The sequence below is a fragment of the Ananas comosus genome, linkage group 15 (assembly GCF_001540865.1).
Source record: "Ananas comosus cultivar F153 linkage group 15, ASM154086v1, whole genome shotgun sequence".
Lineage (NCBI taxonomy): Eukaryota > Viridiplantae > Streptophyta > Magnoliopsida > Poales > Bromeliaceae > Ananas > Ananas comosus.
Window position 1 is genome coordinate 3,597,134 of NC_033635.1, and position 19,500 is coordinate 3,616,633.

The 19,500-nt window shown below is 35.1% G+C and overlaps 3 protein-coding genes across 5 annotated transcripts; 2 read left to right on the plus strand and 1 right to left on the minus strand.

Moving 5' to 3' along the window:
- On the plus strand, positions 2,262–6,750 carry LOC109721182 (probable prolyl 4-hydroxylase 9). 2 transcript variants are annotated; one of them, XM_020248632.1, is made up of 8 exons: positions 2,262–2,421; positions 3,624–3,755; positions 4,395–4,552; positions 5,016–5,118; positions 5,527–5,622; positions 5,905–5,970; positions 6,049–6,168; positions 6,615–6,750. In XM_020248632.1, the coding sequence occupies exons 1-8, from the start codon at positions 2,281–2,283 to the stop codon at positions 6,696–6,698; spliced, it is 900 nt and encodes a 299-aa protein (XP_020104221.1). In that variant the 5' UTR covers positions 2,262–2,280; the 3' UTR covers positions 6,699–6,750. The 2 variants fall into 2 exon arrangements, with proteins under 2 accessions (XP_020104221.1, XP_020104222.1); XM_020248633.1 differs by lacking the exon at positions 5,905–5,970.
- Positions 10,660–13,643, plus strand: LOC109721692 (somatic embryogenesis receptor kinase 1-like). The gene is made up of 7 exons (XM_020249433.1): positions 10,660–10,892; positions 10,978–11,110; positions 11,213–11,284; positions 11,385–11,528; positions 12,239–12,310; positions 12,403–12,474; positions 13,337–13,643. Exons 1-7 carry the CDS (start codon positions 10,793–10,795, stop codon positions 13,404–13,406), a joined length of 663 nt encoding a protein of 220 aa, XP_020105022.1. The 5' UTR covers positions 10,660–10,792; the 3' UTR covers positions 13,407–13,643.
- LOC109721694 (transcription initiation factor TFIID subunit 4-like) lies at positions 13,885–19,182 on the minus strand. 2 transcript variants are annotated; one of them, XM_020249434.1, is made up of 6 exons: positions 18,104–19,182; positions 17,698–18,006; positions 17,570–17,626; positions 17,336–17,476; positions 15,753–15,897; positions 13,885–14,896 (listed from the first exon to the last, which is right to left on the minus strand). In XM_020249434.1, exons 2-6 carry the CDS (start codon positions 17,764–17,766, stop codon positions 14,706–14,708), a joined length of 603 nt encoding a protein of 200 aa, XP_020105023.1. In that variant the 5' UTR covers positions 17,767–18,006; positions 18,104–19,182; the 3' UTR covers positions 13,885–14,705. The 2 variants fall into 2 exon arrangements, with proteins under 2 accessions (XP_020105023.1, XP_020105024.1); XM_020249435.1 differs by having other exon boundaries at positions 15,777–15,897; positions 18,104–19,174.

Here is a 19,500-nt window from a genome sequence, read left to right on the forward strand (position 1 = left end):
AATATCCAAAATTTTATAATATGTCAATACAGTTCTGAAAAAAGGTTTTGGAAGCCAAAAACGAGTGCTTTGTTTGTAAATAGTCCCCTGACAAATTTTATTTGTAAAAATAGTTTCGTCCAAAAATTATTTATAAAAATAGCTCTGTCCCTGCCACACCAGCGCCACGTCAGCGCCACGCGTGCAGGGCGGGCCCAGGTGTTTAAGTTGAACACGGTGAACTATTCACCGTGTTCAATACAAGATTTTTGTATTGGACACGGTGAATGGTTCACCGTACCATTCACCGTGTCCAATACAAATACCCCAATAATGACTAAATTGGAGGTATTTGTATTAGACACGATGAACCATTCATCGTATCTAATTATTTGTATTGGAAACGGTGAATAGTTCATCGTGTCCAATACAAATATTTCGATCTTAGCTATTTTGTATTGGACACGGTGAATCATTCATCGTGTCTAATACAAAAACTTTGTATTGAGCACGGTGAATGGTTCACCGTGTTCAACTTAACCATCTGGCCCAGCCCCGCCCGCGTGGCGCTGACGTGGCGCTTTCGTGGCGGGTCCAGGGTCGTTTTTGTAAATAAATTTTTGACAGCGCTAATTTAAAAAAAAAAATTGTAAAGAGGCTATTTGCAAAAAAAAACCCAAAAACGATTTAGATATTTGTAAAAAAATTAAATTTCCTGCTACCAATAATGCAAGATAACTAAGTTTTTACATAATTATAATCTGATTCCCTATTTGGATACATCTCATTACTTTTGTAATGAACAATTATTTTATAAATTATTACAAAATACCCATCAAGTATCCTAATGATGAATTTTTTATTGTATTCTTCGCAAAATAGTATGACCGTCAACGGGCCGGATAGGAGCGAGCTTGAATCGCTTCGTGTTTATTTATTAAATAAATTGAATGCGAGCTGTCTCTTTAAAATTTCAACCTAAAAAATCTAATTCAGGGACAACTTATTTATTAACAAGTCGAACATGAGCAACCTCACGAACAATAAGTTAAATTACCAGCTTTACTACTGTATTAAAAATTTTTAAAAGTAAAAAAATTAAAATATTAATCTAATAATTAAAATTTACAAAATATAAGATTTTTTAGAACTGGGGATCGATTTCGAGCTAATTTTGAGCCGAATATGAAATAACTCACGAACATCGAGCTGAATTACCGGTCATATAGTATAAATCAACATTACAGTACGCAAGTGTGAGATCCACATGTCGGTGTTTCAGTTATGATATATATAATATAATTGTTTGACCCCAAATTTAGGTATGCTAGTCAACTCAGAATCGGAATTGAAACCTGAATTCGAAACCGAAATAATCAGCTTTCGAAAATCCATAATCAAAATCGTATCCGAAACCAAATCAGAATCCAAACCCAAAACGATCGTCTTAGTTTACCAAATTTCAAAAAATTCATATTTAAATCTAAAAGTTTAAAGTAAAAAATAATTATAAATTATTAAATATTTTACATATGTTAGACAATATAAAACAATTGGGGTTTAGATTGGATATAGACAAAAATTATATCCAAACTCCCAGTCCTTCCATTTTTTTTAATTAATACATCTATAACCGGAATAGATACTTATTTAGCATGATTGAACCTACACTGTCCAAATTAAAATTTGAATAAAAATTTCAAATATTCATATTTATTGACAACCTATATATATTTTACGTATTATTCATAATTTTGCTACCCACTGAATGAAGAGCAATTCTAATGTACGCAAAAAATACTCCAAATATACTAAGCTTCTCAATTATAGGCTATTTTTAAATTGATACCTCCTTAGTTTTAAATCTTTTAACCATCAATAAATCTAACAAAATTTATTAATTTGATTGACTAAATTGCTCAAATCAAAAAAAAAAAAAAAACTAAAAAATGAAATGATATAGAAAAAGTTCCATTTGATAATACCCTATAGTTTAGGCGTCTCCGTGCATTTTTACCACTCCGAAACTGTGGACGCAAGCGTTCACAATAACGTCGAGGGTCAAAACCGTCAACGTTCTTTTCTCCTCGGCCCGCACGCAAGATCATATGCGGACCCGCGTCCGCCCCCTCCCCCCCTCGGATCCAACGGACCAGCGCCGCGTCGCATAGAGACACTACGCTCACCACCCGCACCATCGTTCCCCGCCCCACAACGTACGCGCCCTCGCATTTTAAAACCTCTACGGGGGTGGAGGGATTCCGCATAGAAGGAGCCGCATAGATTGGAGGGTGTGCGACGATGAGGATGGTGAAGGTGAGCGAAGGGACATTAATGGGGAATCATCATCGGGGGAGCGACGTTGAGCTCGCGCACGTGCTCCTCTACTGCGCCCTCTTCTTCCTCGTCGGGTTCTTCGGATCCAAGCTTTTCTCTAATGAGGTTAGGTTTTTTTTTTTTTTAATAAGTAGATAAAATCCTTGTTACTAGTCGTGTTCTTATCTTTGTTAGAGATGGTGATTTGTGTTCTCCGAAAGATCGATCAAATAGAAAATAGTTTTGCAATAGTTTTTTTTTTTTTTTTTTATTTGTGTGTGTGTGTGTTTGATTGAAAGTAAGTAGTTTGATTTTTGGTTATTAAAAGATCTTGAGATCGATAATTTGGTAGAATAGCATAGTTCATCTACGATAGCATGGTTCATTTATTTTATTCGAATAAAATGACTAGAATGTGGAATATGGTATATTTTAGGCATTTGATTGCTCTTTGTAACAACTTAAGCTTATCCTCCGAAAGCTGCGGGAGCGGTGTTTTTAATATTTATGTTCAACGCTCTCCTCATTTACCAAATAATATAAATATTTTGAGTAAATCAAAAGAATATACCAAATACGATGTTCAGGCATCCAAACATGACTTAAATGATGAATGTGAGGAATTGAATCAAGGCCTTTTGGAATTGACGGAGCTTAGGACGTTTAAAAAATATAAAATCACCGTTTTCTATAAGCTTAAGCTTTCTGAGGATGTCGGTTTTTTCACATAATTTAACATGATATCAAAGCCGAATATACTGAATTCAAGTCACGTCAGACTCTTAACATAATTGATTTTCTCTCATTTAATTCAAGTTGGATTATGGATCTATCAAAATGTCTCAAGCCCGGAGCCCCAGACGTAAGCAAAAATGTTAAATATAAAAATATAAAAGTACCGTTCTCTTCAAGCTTATTCTTTTAGAGACAAGGACCGGGTCTCGTATCATATTGTCTAGAATATTGAATCAATAAGAATGGCATAATAACTCTATCTGGACAGATAGAAACAACTCTATTTTCAATGGAAAGCCGCCCACGGTTTCTGGGTCTCTTGAACGCCTCAAAGCTCTGATAAGCACTCGGAGTACATTGCTTTGACGCCCTCACGTAACTCCCCTTTTTTTTTTCTTTTTCTTTTTCAGTTTTCTTTTTTCACCTTTTTCCCGCTTACTCGGAGGCCTAAGCTGCCTCCAACTTGTATGCCCAGTTCATTAGACTTAATGAATGAAGCAGGTAGCTTGCTACCTATTTCTCAAAAAAAAAAAAGAAGAATGGCATAATGATATAGTTTTTAACAAATTTGAAGTTTTTTTTTTCCCTCCAAGGATTTTGGTGTTGGCCATGGAATGCGTCAAGAGAGGATGATGAGAGGAGTAGATGGAGTGGAAGAAGTAGAGTTGAGGAGTGTGCCTCATGGGGTCACTGGAGAATCTCACCTCTCTTTGATTCCATTTCAGGTTATCCATGTGTCCTTCTTTTGTTGTTTTCAATTGCAATCGATGTTTTACTTATATAAAGTAACTCATAGCTTGTTAGTCTATTATATAGATTTGTTAATTGTATTAGATTACACCATGGAAAAATTCTTCTCTTAAGTAACATTATAGCATTTTTCATGTAGATAGTCATTTTGAATTATTATCTCCTTTTGTATCGAGATAAGCGAAATCTCTGCTTCCTGATTTTGCGTAAATAATCCGTGAATTATTTTACATTGGACACCCATTCCTTTTTCTCTATCATAATATGGAAATGGAGTAATAATATTGGCATATTTCTGGGAATTTTACCGAGCATATGATGAAAGAAATGAAGAATTTGAGGTTCAAAGTGTTTTATCTCTACAAACCCAAACATATGCTTTGGGCCTAAATATTTTTTCGATCCTAACTAGATTTTTGAACATTAAGACCTCTATTTTACATCAATCCTTGGCATTTTGTATATTGTAATTCTAATGAACCTTAAAACAAATATCGCTTTTCAATATATCATGTTTTACTGCGCATTCAATTAACTTTTACAGGGTATCCATCTTGAAGTACTTCAAAATATTTATCAAGGAGTTCAATTATATACTCTATATGTGGTAATAGGTTCTGAGTTGGCAACCTCGCACACTCTATTTTCCTGAATTTGCTAGTGCAGAAGAATGCCAAACTATAATCAGAATTGCAAGATCAAGCCTTATTCCGTCGACGTTAGCCCTACGTGAGGGAGAAACTGTTGAAAACACCAAAGGAATAAGAACAAGGTAATTGTTTTCAAATTTCCATTATATTGTCCTTAAGATGAAGAAGATAAAGCTTTGTAGGCACCTTTTCAAGTGAACCTCATACTAGAAGAGTGAACCATTAAGCCTCATTTGGATACACTTCTCCTTCTCCTTTTTGTTTATGTTTCTTCTCAAGTTCCATGCTATTGGATGAGCCAGAAGTAATTCATTCATATTATTGTAATTGTTGGTTAGTTTGCAAACACTTTTCTTTTGTAAATAAGCAAAAGGTGAAAAAAAAAGTTGTTACTATTTTTCCTTTTGTTTTGTTGCCAAACAAATTAATTCATCGAAGCCGACACATTTAATCGCATGGAAATTGAGTGGGAGCAAAAAGTAAATGTAACCAAATGAGGCTTTAATGTCCTGTTTTGTACAACTACAGAGCCAAAAGGACAATTTAATTCAAGAACTATTTGACTATATCTGTTTAGGGAAACAGTACAGGAACATTTATCACTGCATCTGAAGATTCAACTGGCGTCTTGGACCGTCTTGAGAAAAGGATTGCGACAGTTACTATGATTCCAAGGGACCATGGAGAGGTATGTTGCTTTCCTTTTATTCTTGTTCGAAGATGAGCCTTATGCTATTGTCCTTATTATTAAACCACTGGAATCACCTCCTTTGGTAAATCCTTTCTTAGATCATCCATATCTATTTATCGCTTTTATAATACCGCCATAACAGGATGATGACCTAACAAAGATCAAAATATAACAACATTGTGACAAATTCTTTAATCTGTTGCTATATGTTTGTGCTTGTGTGCTGATCAATATTGTTTAAGTACGGGTGCCTTAAAATCAGAAAAATTGAGTTCAATACTAATTCACTAGCCAATCTTCATTGTACCGTCCTGTAAATGTTAGCTGATTAGTTGATCTCGATCTCAAGGAAATGCTGATGTATTATTGCATGTACTGATGTCGAGGAATGTGACCATGTTGTAGGCCTTCAATATTCTTCGCTATGAGATCGGACAGAGGTATGCTTCTCACTACGATGCATTCCACCCAGAACAATATGGCCCGCAGAAAAGCAACAGGGTATACACTGAATTATAGGTCTATTGTATTCCATATTTATATTTTGCAGTGATCTTAGATCCGTTTTCTAATATTGATCTCAACATAAATATTCTTTTCCCAGGTAGTAACTTTTTAAGCCTTAGAGATATGTATAAGCATGCACTAGTGAAAAGAAAAATGATTCGCTTCTGTCGATAATTAGAAAACAACATGGTCTTAAACTCTATAGCAGAATACTAGCGAAAAGATTTGGAGAGCTTTGTTCTGTAATCGTCGTTTTTCAATATGGTATGTTCTCAGGTTGCTACATTTCTATTGTATCTAACTGATGTTGAGGAAGGGGGAGAAACTATGTTCCCTTTTGAGGTGAGAGGAAGTAAAAGTTGTGCAGCAATTTGTTAGATCATATTACTGTTTATGTAAGGGGCCTTTTCTCGCTTGTAGAATGGTTCGAATATGGATATTGGCTATGACTACGAGAAATGTATTGGTTTGAGGGTGAGGCCGAAGAGAGGTGATGGTCTTCTTTTCTATTCAATGCTGGTGAATGGCGCAATTGATCTGGTACGCACTGTTTTTCCGTGAACTCCTTTATGAATGCTTAATTTTACTTACTACTCATTTTACTTTCCGTCTTAAGAAAGCAAATTATAGTGGCATAACCACGCTTGGTTCGCATAAGAGTGAATGACAAACATGATGAGTCTATAGGATGGGCTAGCTTAGTTTATAACTCGCTCTATTGTTACACTATTTACAATTTAAAAGATAGAAGTAAATATTGTAAAAAATCTGGGTTATCTTTCAATTTCAACCCTGTTTTCCAAATTTTTGAGACAAAAAGTTTTATCATTCCATAAACTTCTGCAGGAAATTTTGTTTATGAGTGAATTCATGATGTTTTATTATGTATTCAAATTAGTGCTGCTACTTTTTCTTTTTTTTTCTTATTAAGCTCCTAAAAATTATAATATCTGATATTTAATAACCTTTTTTGGGAATTTTTGTAGACATCGCTTCACGGAAGTTGTCCGGTGATAAAGGGCGAGAAATGGGTCGCAACGAAATGGTTAAGAGATCAGAAACAGGACTAAAATTGATAATCATAGATATATTTTTTTTGTTCACTGGACAATAATTATTCAGCAGTTATTTTGGGCAATTAAATGCCTCATATGTATGTGCAGCTAATATCAATTGATCACATGAAGCTCATACAAGTTTGTAAGATATCATTCTGTGAAATGCATCCTACTGAAATTCTCAAATTGTTATAATTTTCACATTGTTAGTTACTTCTGGGTTTTTATGTCCAGCTGATTTTCTTACATACAAACCCCCCAAATTTTTTGTTTTTAGACAGTGAACTAAATATCAGAAAAGCAAGATTTAGAGAAGGATTAAGGTGATCTATGAAACACTATTTTTCCTGCAAGTATGTTAAGATCATATGCCAGATCTTTATGAAATTTATATGAAAAAAACTACGTTTAAAAGTGGGTGTAGATCTTACTTTTCATCTATTCAATGATGAATTATTGTCCATCAGTCAGATGATGTGATTTGTTGAGTGAATCCTATCTTCGGATGGGATGAGTGTAAATTTTATACCACTTTTTGGGTGTATATTTAGCATCGGTCTTATTGTGATTTCTAGTTTGAACTTTCACAATTGTTGCAATTAAATTTTATAAGCCAATTTAACTGACTAAAAGCTAATGCATTGTTGATATGGATGTGATGTACTATTTTAATTTCTGAAGTATCATCAATAAAAATCCTGCCATTGTACATCACCGATACGCTAAAATTTAATTAATTAAATTGAATTGATTGCAACAATTTTAAAAGTTCGAATAAAAATTACAATAAATTAAAATTTGAGGACTAAAGTGCCACTCGCCTCATAGTTTGAGGACCAAATATGCAATTTACCCTTATAATAATCAAAGACGGTTTCATGTCCACTAATTAAAAGATCAAAGAATTAGATACTAGATCAGTTAAAATAATGAGATAAGAGCATATTGCATCATTACGCAATTGATTGCTTTTCACTTTCCTAACTTTTACAATTAGGTCTTTATTATCTACTAATTATTTTTGTTTTGATTAAGAAGCTTGTTAATCACTAAACATCTATTTTCTTTTATATAATATTAATGTTTTAAGCGATCTAATATAGTATTTTTTGAGTACGTGAATTAGCCAATTAATTTTTTTTATATTAAAATGTTAACGCTTTCTATGATTATTATTTTTTTTTTATATATAGTTGATGTTTAACAAATTTATATAACATTTTATAAGACGTGCCAACAATATATAAATACAACAATAAAAAAAAAAACTTTTATATACTAAAAAAAAAATTATTATCTAATTTACTAAAATAAACTTTTTTTTTATATAAAAAGAATATGATTCTTCTATTCCAACAAACCAACCCAAATGCAAAAGGCGTTTTATTGACTCGTCGTCCACCATTCTCTCTCGCGACAAAAAAACATAACCACGCTCAATCTGACACCCTCTATTTTTATTTTTATTTTTTTTTAACTTTATCATTCCCTTACTTTAAGGCTGCGCTTGATTCGGATATAAATAAAAATCGCTTATTTCAGATAAATATAAATACAAGTTTATGTATATCGTGTGTGTGTGTATATATATATATATACACACACACACACGATATAATTATCTTTATCTCTTATCATTCACTGTGAACCATTTGCATTTTTTTTTGGTGCAACTATTTTTACCTATACCAAAATATTCTTAAAATTATTTTTATTATAAATAGTTTGTGAGTATTATATTAAATTTTAAAAGATTGATAATTTCATCCTTTTTTGTAGAAGATGTAAAACATATGTCGAAATTTTAAATTAACCAAATAAGTAAAATAAAAATAAAAAAAAATATTTTTTATTTTATTTCTTACCATCCAAACATGTTTATATGAAAATTAATTTTCTTTTTTGTGAACCAAACAGCATAGATTAAAAATTTTTTCACAAAATTTTTTTTTCTCCGGAAATAATTCTTAATTATTTTTCAAGGAGCCAAACAGATCCCAAGCAAGCAAANAAAAAAAAAAAAAAAAAAAAATCAGGTGAGGCCCACCGCTGCAGTTAATTCTCTTTCCGTGAACAGTGGCGGGTTTTAATAGGGGGTGGTGCACTGTCATGTTAAAATCAAATTATTGAATCTAAGCGATTTGATTTGGTCAATAAGATTCGATTCGACCGATTTTTTAATTTAAATAATTTGATTTGATTCAAAATTTTAATTTTTGCTGTTCGATTCGGATGTCTAATTTGAAATCCGAACGGGTTGAATTAACTAATTAAATGCATCAAATTATTCTTTTAAGCTTAAAATTAAGCTATAATATTATCTATTTTTTATATACAGTCCAATTAATTTCGACTGAAAATAAAATTATTATAAATTAAATAAATAAAATTTGAAGTTGAGCCGGAATGCTATCAGTAGAAAACGAGATACGTTGCCACCTATTTGTTTTCAATAATAGAGTCTCCAAATCGACAATCGGCCCTGTTGAACATCATCTATGCCATTTAAAGCATTTAGAAATCAAATTTTATACTTTTTTAATATTTTTTTTTTTGTCCATTAAGTGAACACAAAAAATAAACGACTAAAAATGAATATCCTTTAAAAAGTGATGATAAGAATTTTGTAATCAAGATTAAGAGTACAGATATTGTTCTAAATAGTTTAAATAATTTTCTAACAATTAAACAAGGAAACAACTCATATCGATCATTAAAATTATAAATTTTAAAATATTTTGATCATTAGGCTAATAATATCGAAAAGATTTGAAATTTTATTTTTACATACTTCAAGTGGTATAGATATGTTCAACAGTGTCGATTATCGATTTATCGGCTCTGTCATTGAAAATAAATAGATGATAAAGTCTGCCTCCTACCTATAGCATTCCAACTTAAATTATAAAATTGGATATAAAGAGGGAAAATCACTAAACACTTTCGTGGAAACAAACTCGTCAAAGTCGTGGCGTTGCAGTTTCGGTCATGCACCTCGTTTCCCACGACGTACGGCGGGCCCTACCTAAACACGCCTAATCAAACCTCACGGCAACGGCGAAGGCGCGGGCCCCGTTTCTCTCTCTCTCAGGTCTTAGTACCATGGACCCGGTTCACCGTAGACCGTCCGTTGTTGTAGGAAGCTGATATAAAATTTTAAGCTCTAAAAATAATGAAGAAGTTATTAAAAAAATTTAATTAAATAAAATTTTTAATAAATAAAAACACAAAATAACACTCTAGGATTCAGATGGCACTCCAAAAGAGTTATTAAAAGATTTTAATATAATAATTCTTTTAATAAGTAATAATACAGCTAAAATAATCCATCAACAAATAATATACTTCCTACTAAATAAAAAAAAAAGAGAAAAAAAAAAGAATAAAATAATTTTCTTTCTTCTTCTCAAATTTTAATACAAAAGAGAAGAATACTTTTGGCACAAACTTTACATAACGTATGGGATCATTTCGAATCTGCTATCTAACATTTCGAAATTTTAAGTTTATTATTCAACTGTTCAATTTGTTTGATGTGAGCTCATTTTAAGTTTTAAGTTTAAGCTAAATACTTATTTTAGTAAATTTATAACTATAAAAATTGCATAAGCTATATTAATAAATCTGTAAACATAAACGACAGACTCAAATTTTTAAAGTCAAAGTATGGTTGATTGATTCAAATCAAAGAAAATAAAATGTTAGGTCGAAATAAATTTTTTTAAAAAATTAATTAGTCAATTCAAAATGCTCTATAGTTTCAATGGTTCAGATTAGTTCCATCAATTTTGATGAGCACCATCTTTTTAGGTAATTTATTTATTTTTCTATTTCTATCTCCATCAAATGGAGTCTAAAGTCTAAACTTGAAAAAGTGAGATGTGATGGACCAGGTCCATGCACTAATTTCTCTCTCTCTCCTTTTGACTGAAGACTCCCACTGAGAGAGAGAGAGAGAGAGAGAGAGAGAGAGAGTCCCTCTCTTGACCATCAACTACGCCCACTACCACCTCCTCCATTTCAAAAAGCTCCTCTTTTTCTCTTCTCCTCCCCCCCCAACCACCTCTCTCTCTCTCTCTCTCTCTCTCTCTCTCTCTCTCTCTCCCATGGCGCCGCCTCCTCTTCTCCCCATCGTCTCCTCCCTCGTCGTCGTCGTCCTCCTCCTCCTCTTCGCGCCCTCTCCGACCACCTCCACCAACTCCGAAGGTAACCTCTCTCTCTCTCTCTCACTCTCCGATTTCGATTGGAATTAGATCGATGGTGACTAGGGTTTTTTCGACCGCATCGGCAGGGGAAGCTCTCCACGCGCTCCGAACTCGCCTCTCCGACCCCACCAACGTGCTCCAGAGCTGGGACCCGACCCTCGTCAACCCCTGCACCTGGTTCCACGTCACCTGCAACGATCGCAACCGCGTCATACGCTTGTAATTTGATTAATTATCCATCCCCCTCTCCCCCTTTTCGATCTCATTTTGCCCTAATTTGATGCTGAAAAGATGATCTTTTTTTTTTGGCGCTGATTCTAGGGATTTGGGGAATTCCAACATCTCCGGCACCCTCGGCCCCGAGCTCGGTCGCCTCGAACACCTCCAATACCTGTAAAATTCGCTTCAAATTTTCCCACAATTTGTTGATTTGATGCGATTTTTGTCCCCGAAATTGGATTTTGATCGATGAGTAGGGTTTGATTCTGAGCAGGGAGCTCTATAGGAACAACTTTGAAGGGAAAATCCCCGAGGAATTGGGGAATTTGAAGAACCTAATTAGCATGGATCTTTACGGGAATCGGCTTCAAGGGGAGATTCCAAAGTCGTTTGCTAAATTGAAGTCCCTGAGATTTCTGTAAGTAACCTTGAAAAATTTTTGCATTTTTAAGATTTTTTTTTTTCCAAATTTTTTTTTTAGGGTTTGCAGCTCATTTAGAATCATTTGAGTAATAATTTATTCAGGGTGGAATAGTCATTTAAATACACAGTTGATTTGAGTAAATTGAGCTATTAGTCCTCAAACTTTCCACTGAATTCAATTTTAGTCCTCCATCTGTATGCCCTACACTCCGAAGTCATTAATCATTTGTCCATAGGGGTTCAAGGTCTCTAATATCGAACTTGAAAATTTGGGGGCTACCGACCGTCACTAGATCAAATGGCAAAGGGTGGTTGGTATCCGAAACCCAAGTTCGAATTCTAGTTGATTCACATTCCCAGCTAAGTTTATTTTTAAATAAAATAAACGAAGCGGGTAGCGTGCTACCTTTCTCTCTCAAAAAAAAAAAAAGGAAAATTTGAGGACTAAAATGAAACTTAGCCAAAAGTTTCGGGACTAGAGGTGCTATTTACCCTAGTTAGTTTTTACTGGTCAAGAGGAATAAGGGACAAATCTATAATTTAGCTACTTTGCAGGGATGTAGAGGCAAATTTTCTCTTTATTAGGCAAATGATCAAGTTAAGAAAATATACCTGTAATCTTGTCTTAGCTGCAGAGATGATTGGAACATTTGTGTTTATTTTTCTCTCTTTTTTCTTCTGATTTGTTCTATTTGGCAACACAAGGCGCTTGAACAACAATAAGCTTACGGGATCGATTCCGCGAGAGCTAGCCTCCCTCTCTAACCTGAAAGTCCTGTGAGTAATCGTAAATTTAAGATGTAGCTCTTGTGTATCGTATGTCGAATTCGCTATTGATTCGATGCTAAAAAACTTTTATTATTATGCAGCGATTTGTCGAACAATGATCTTTGTGGAACCATTCCTACTGATGGCCCGTTTTCGACTTTCACCCTTCAGAGGTAATGAATTAAGCAGTCTCTTATTTCAATCCAGATATTGCCTTTGATAATTCCTTTGGGAGCATTTTTTGGATCCCTATTTGATCTCTCTTTTCAAACTTACATACGAGTAGAGTGTTGCCGTGTTGCTATAATCAACTTGCGGATGGATTATAATGCCACTCGGTTCTTTGTTCCTGGCTTGTTTGAGAATAAATATTTTTATCAGACTATTTAGGTAAAATTATGACCTCCATACATAGATTAACTTTCCAATTTCATTTCTTGTCATCTGCAAGAAATGATGGCTATTCAAGATTGTTGTTTTAGTCTGCAAAATGCTTGTGATTGTCACCATTCAGTAGCAGTTATATGATATAAAGATTACTAAGAACATAAACGAGATTGCTTTAGGGACAATTGGCTGCATATCGGGTATTTGGAGATTTAACCAAGACTCTCATGTCTTAGTGAACACAGTTAGGGCAACAACGGATCTTTATGTTTCCCCCTAGAAGCTGCAAAATTTTTTAGTTTTACAATTTATTTGAGAAAAGCTCGTTGTCACCTCTGTTCTTAATTTTACGAGGTTGGAAACAGAAGCATGTATTACATATGTAAAATACGAAAGAGAAAAGAGGGGTCGGGCCGCCGGAAATGTGATATTCTAGCATTATAAAATAATCTTTTTGTTAAACAATGCAATCAAGTTTCTTCTGTTTGAGATTTCCAAAAATATCTTCTTTTTCATTTCGGGCTTAATTGAACCGAGAATAACCCTCACTGCTGTGTATGTAAATTTTATTCTCTTCTATATCAAATGGAACTTAGTTGATCAATACCGGACAATCTATATATTTCATCTTCTTTTTCTCTTCTGCAGCTTTGAGAACAACAGCAGACTCAACGGACCGGAACTCCAAGGCTTGGTGCCGTACGACTTTGGGTGTTGAAATCGCGTATTTGTAGTAACATAAATGAATTATCTAAAACCAATAGCAATCGACAAAATTGCATAGACTTAAAGGTTGTAGCATATTGGTAAGTGGTAACTGAGGCATAGCCTTATCTAAAGGTGTCTTACATAGCAAAACTATTTGAGGATAATGTAAAGTATACGACCATCACATATATTGATGAGATTATATTATATATATGGCATACTACAAATATCAGTGCTTAATTTTCAACTGTATGGTCTAGGGTTTAAGTACCCCTTGGTGAATTCGCAGGTTCTGGTGTAGAGTTGATGAATTAGTCGCGTCTTGATGTTAGATCGTTCATGCATGCAGCTTAATATAATTAGTGTTGATGACTTGACTATGAAAAATATTTAACTAGTGTTGATGACTTATTATGGGAACAGTTGCTAGAGGTAATAGAAGATACAAACCAGAGTGGATTTGTTCCTGTTGCATGTGTACAGGTGGAATTTAGTTGTGATAATCTTGTTGAGGTATGTCTCCATTTTTAACAGAAGGAATCAAGTTACACAAATGCTAACTCAGTCAGATGCTGAGAGAATGTGCATGTATTACGGGGGGGGTCTGTTTGGTGTTGGTGTTTGGTGGAGCTTATATAAAACTTGTTTAAGTAGATCGATGAAGCTAGTAGTTTTTGATTTTTAAATTAAAATCTTATTAATAGCATAATGCTGCAGCAGAGACAGAAACTTCGAACCCAGCTAGAGCGAAGCGTATGCTTTGAGCGATTTGATGACGCTGCTGCACCTATTTCTCGGAGCAGCTGTAGTACATCAATTATGACAAAAATCCATGTAGAGTAACACTCTCAAGTAACTTGAACAATAGGCGATCAAACAATATGACGTTAACCCAAAGATGTATACGAACATAAACAGAAAGGGCAAGTCTCCAGTAATTCGCACCATAAGAATGAAAATGCAAAGGGAACAAATACCTGAAACATCAACTGCTCGGTTCTTCAAGAAGCAATGCAAACAAAGTAATGCAGCATTCATCTGATGGACCCTCGCGTTTCGTCCAAGAATAATTGCAACTTCCGTTCTCAAAGAATTTAATTCTCCTTTGACCATTGCAGACCGCAGAGCCATTACTGTGGGAAAGAATTCATGGTTATACCGAAAGTAAGAACACGTTGAATATTACGTACAAAGAAACATAGTAATATCAACAAGAATGCGCGCTCGCATATGGTGTCAGCACTAAGAAATAAGCCTTGAATCTCTTTGAAGGTTGGATAGTTGGTTTGACAGAATGTGCTTCTTCAAGCTATTGTTTCTCTGAGCTTTGCCACAATCTCTCATACAGGCGATGGATCCACGGAGACTTCGACATCTGAGGATCAGTTTCAAGGGCTGCGATAAGGTCCTCGAGAGAGATGCGGCGTGTCTCTTCTAAGTTGGGGTGCTCTTCCTGCATGCGAAAGTTGTGTGTGTGCATGTTTCTTGGTACGCTACCGCCTATAAGTTGGATCAGCATAAGTGGATTGAAATGGAAATTAAAAAAAGAAAATAGCAGCAAGAACACTGAAACGACATACCTTTATATCATCTACATGATAATCTGAAATCAGGGTATGCCAAAGAAAAGAGAAAAATAAAAGGCATGAAGGAGAATAAGTGCTCCTTTCTTGAGAAAAAAAGGGAGTATTTAATTCAACGTACAAGATAGCACTGTGACTTAACAAAGATCATATTTCGAGTAACAGCAAGAACAAGATATGAGCTAAAACATTGTACATATGCTCTTCTAAACTTTTAAATTCTAAGCATACAAACGGCCAATTTTCCATTATTTCATGCATACGCAGGTGTTTATAGAATTTTACGCATCATGACTGCAAAAACATCATGGTAATACACATACGTATTCACAGTAGCATGGACATAGACTGCAGCGATAGAATAATGAATTATCCACAGTACAGGCTTTCTAGCTCTAAAACATCTTGTTAAGGTGCATCTCTTTCTATTATTTATCCATCTTTGCGATTAAAATGGAGGAATGATCATCTAGAAGCACCGAAGTTGGACCACGGACTAATTAATTAATATTGAGATAAAAGTGAACGGACTAATGAGTTAACATCTACTGACAAATGTAATGCACTGGGCCTGACTGTTCCTTCTGGAGCTTCTGTAAAAATGTTATTTGAGCTGAGCTATTCAAAGTATTCCAACAGCTTCAAGATGGATTCCAGAGTTAAAGATTCTACTTTTGAGTTCGAAAAGTTCATTTTGGACATTTTGCCAGAGCCAAAAGCTCTAGATTTTCTGGTCAACAAAGTAATGCACTCGCTTTTCGAGTGCAGTTTACCTGCTTGAGACATAGAGTCCTTACCCAGCCCTTCACGTTTCTGTTGAGCTTCTTTATACATGAGTTGCCACCTTGATGCCAGATCATTTCCTCCAACAGCAGCTCGCACAGCAACGTTCGCAGCTGTGACTTCGTCATGTTTTTCCTGCAAGCATTTTAAATCATTTCCTGGGTTTAATCTGAGGTGTGTTCCAAACTGAGCGAATTTAAAAAGTCTTATGGTAGTCTTCATCATTATCTTTTGCGGAACCAGATATTGTATCACCTCTTGGCATGTGCAAATAGCATAGGTCATATGCTAGTCAACAATTCCTTAAGGAGGATGTTTAAATGACAAACACTATGAAGAAAATAACAATGTATCGCTACAAAATTTTCCCAAAAACAACATTGTTAGCTGACAACGAATCACTAATTATTATCCATAGCTGGAATCCATTTTTTCCAGGAAGCCGTCTGATTTAGATCTAGAAAGGTGCAACTGTAAAGGATGCTTGCAAAGTATAATGCCTTTTTCTAATCCATGTAGTTCATTTCAGACAATATTGAGATTCTGAAACTAATGCAAAAACAAAGAGACTACTGACACAGTGGCCGTATACCTCCATACTCCCAGTGTTTCCCTATAGGTTGATATAGTTTACACACATCGATTCAGAAAATCAATTAAAAAAGATTCCATCCGCTCATGCAGCTATTTTTAAAAAAAAAAAAAAATAAAAACCAGAAAGGTACTTTGCTCTGCAACTAAACATATTTGAAAAACCATTGGACAAAACATCAATCAGCTTTCTGGCTTTGATGCTTCTTACGATAAGAAGACTAAGTATTAATCACAAGGAAAACAAAGTATCTCCGAAAAAAAAAAAATCAAAATTCAGGTGCCTCCTTGAAAAAAAAAACTCTTTTTTTTTCCTTTCTGGTCAAATAATTTTTCTTCGGAAAGAAAGAGGAAATGTTGGGCCTCCAATATATATATATATAAAAGAGCATATTACCAGTTGGAGCAACCTGATGTAAATTTTAATGGTGATTTATGAAATTCCGGTCACATGCCTGTTGATTTGCTTCTATACCTCCTATTGCTATGATTTGTTGATCAAAGTTGAAGAAGTGATGAGCTGTCTCTTGTCGACATCTCTGCCAAGGTTCATACATGCATAGATAGTGATGGGTTTCTCTTTGGTGGATTGAATTTGCATTGTGCTTTGCTTTGGACTGCTAGTTGGTTTTGGTCTAACAATGTGGATTTGATGTTGGTCTAGTTAGAATTCTGATTTTTGTGTGTCCAGCTAAGGTGTGTAATTGGTGGCTTTTAGTTTTATTATAAATCTTTGGAGCTGATGCAGGATTTCCTTTGCTTTAGTTGTGCTGGGCCTAACTGTATATATCTGTAATTTTCTCTCTGTTAGTTATGTTTTCTCTTCGGGGGTTTCTCTCCCTGTTTATACTCCAGGTGCCTCCTAACAAATCAAAATCTTAAGGATTGAACAAAGTAAAAGGTGAATAGATAAGATGGATCACAAAGATAATATGCTAACAAAACCTCCGCTCTAGTACATGAAGGCACTCAGACTGCTTACCTTTCTTTGTGGCAGAAGCTCTTCAGCTACTTCAGCCTGTCTTCTATCCCACTCCTCAGCTTTCTGGTTTATTGACGCAATCTCTTTCCGAATGTCTCGTGTGATAACTATCTGATGCTTCGTTTTTTCGATAACAACCCTCTGCAAAACAGAAAAAAAAAAGAAAAAAAAAAGCACTGAGATCATTATATAAGATACATTGAGAGCAAACCGATATAATGAAGACAACTCTACCTGTTTTGACATTTTCCTTGCACGAGTTATAAGTCTCAGTAAATACTCCTCCACAGACTAAAGAATGGGCTGAAGTAAGATTTAATAAGATCATCCACAAGTACAGAATTCACTAAAGAGAATCTAACCAATGACAGGCAGCGCTCCGCCTCACTGCTTATATTCGTTAAACCGTATTTTGACACCGTCATATGCATTAGCCACGAGTCAAGTGGCGCTTCAAGATTTCCAAGGCGACGCAGGCAAAATTTCGACAGAAAATGGAAAGCGGTACGAGCAGCTTAGCGAAAAAAGTAGTAACTGATGTCTGCTAGTTTTTGCCGAAGAGGACCCTTGTTCAGAAACAACTCTTCTTCTCCTTCTTGTAGAACGTTTCTAGTTGCTTCTGAGGCCTGTGCCCCTTCCTGGGGGCCAGACAACAGCAGCTTTTCTTCTTCCTGTAATTTTCAGAGAACAACTTATTTAGAACGAAAAGGGCACGAAATGAATTTAAATAAGTAAATGCATCAGAAGTTCAAGAACGGAATGTCGTACCATCAAATTAATACCGGTGACAGCTGCAAAGTTTTGGCCGAGAAAATCCGGGGATGTTCTGTTCTTTTCGGTAGGCGGACACAAAATGATTTCTACTAGTAGTTAACAGAACCAAAGCATGAGGTTAATCTTAGCCGAGGAAAACACGGTGTAAATCCGCTTATTAACCTAAACTCTAAATATTGTCCGAATGGATCTGTCGGGTACTAGAAATGTTGGCAAAACTTCACAAGAAATACGCCCCAGATCATTTTTCCTTCTCTCATCCGACTATTCTTTTTAAACAAAAAGAAACAGAATACGCAGCAAGAAAATCCTTGATTGCATTAATTCCCTGATTCGCTTTCGTATTTCGCATTGTTCTCCCACTAAGCATCATAAACAATACGTTGTTGTGAACTTTTCCCCCTGAAATTATAGCCTCATACACCACCAAAAAATATATATATATGAAGAAAAACTAAACACTAATTAAGACTGAGCGATCTCCCTAATCACTGATCTACATATAGAGATCGAAGAACTGCTTAGAATATCCCGAATAAATCTTCGATCTCTTCGGTTAAATCAAACCTAAACAAGAAGATCGCATCAAACAGACCAAAATAATAGGCGGAATCTAAAGGGAATTAACACCGGATTCGTCGGAGGGGGCGGCGCCTTCGATATCCCGACGCGGCGTGTCGACGACGAGCGGCGCCACCACGGCGGGAGGAAACGCGCGCTCGTCGTACTCCTACAACACCAATTTTAGGGCAAAGCGATGCATGTAAACACCCCCGATCATCTTCTAGGGCAAGAAACGGCCATTAGGGTTCGCACTAGGATGAGGAGAGCGAAGGATATTACGTACTTCCTCGTCCTCGGAGAGGTGATCCATGGCGAGGGTTTGAGGAAGGGGAAGGAGATTTGAATCTGAGGACTGAGGAAGCGCTTGGCGGGTTCGCATTTACAGGGGCTCGCACGTGCACGATGCACGTGATGGACAACCACTTCAGCCAATTGAAATTTCCCGGCACCGGGCCCACCACAGTAATTAAAAAAAAAAAAAACCTTCAAATACTATTCCGACGGTTTCGCACCTTTTTATTTTAGTATTCTATAATTTAAAATATATTAATTTAATATTTTGTAATTTTATTTTTATTTTTTTATTATTAATTTTATTAATTTTTTCGTTAAATCAGTGACAAAGTTAAAACTAAAGGGTACTAAAATAAATATTTGATAAATTTAGGTGGGGTATCTGAAATTTTTTTGTATATAATTTAGCGAAATATTAACAAAAAAATAAACGAAAAAATAAAAATGAAACCACAAGACACTAACTTTATATATGTTAAACCACAGAATACTAAAGTCAGAAAGTGCAAAACCACATGTGTGATTTTTAAAAT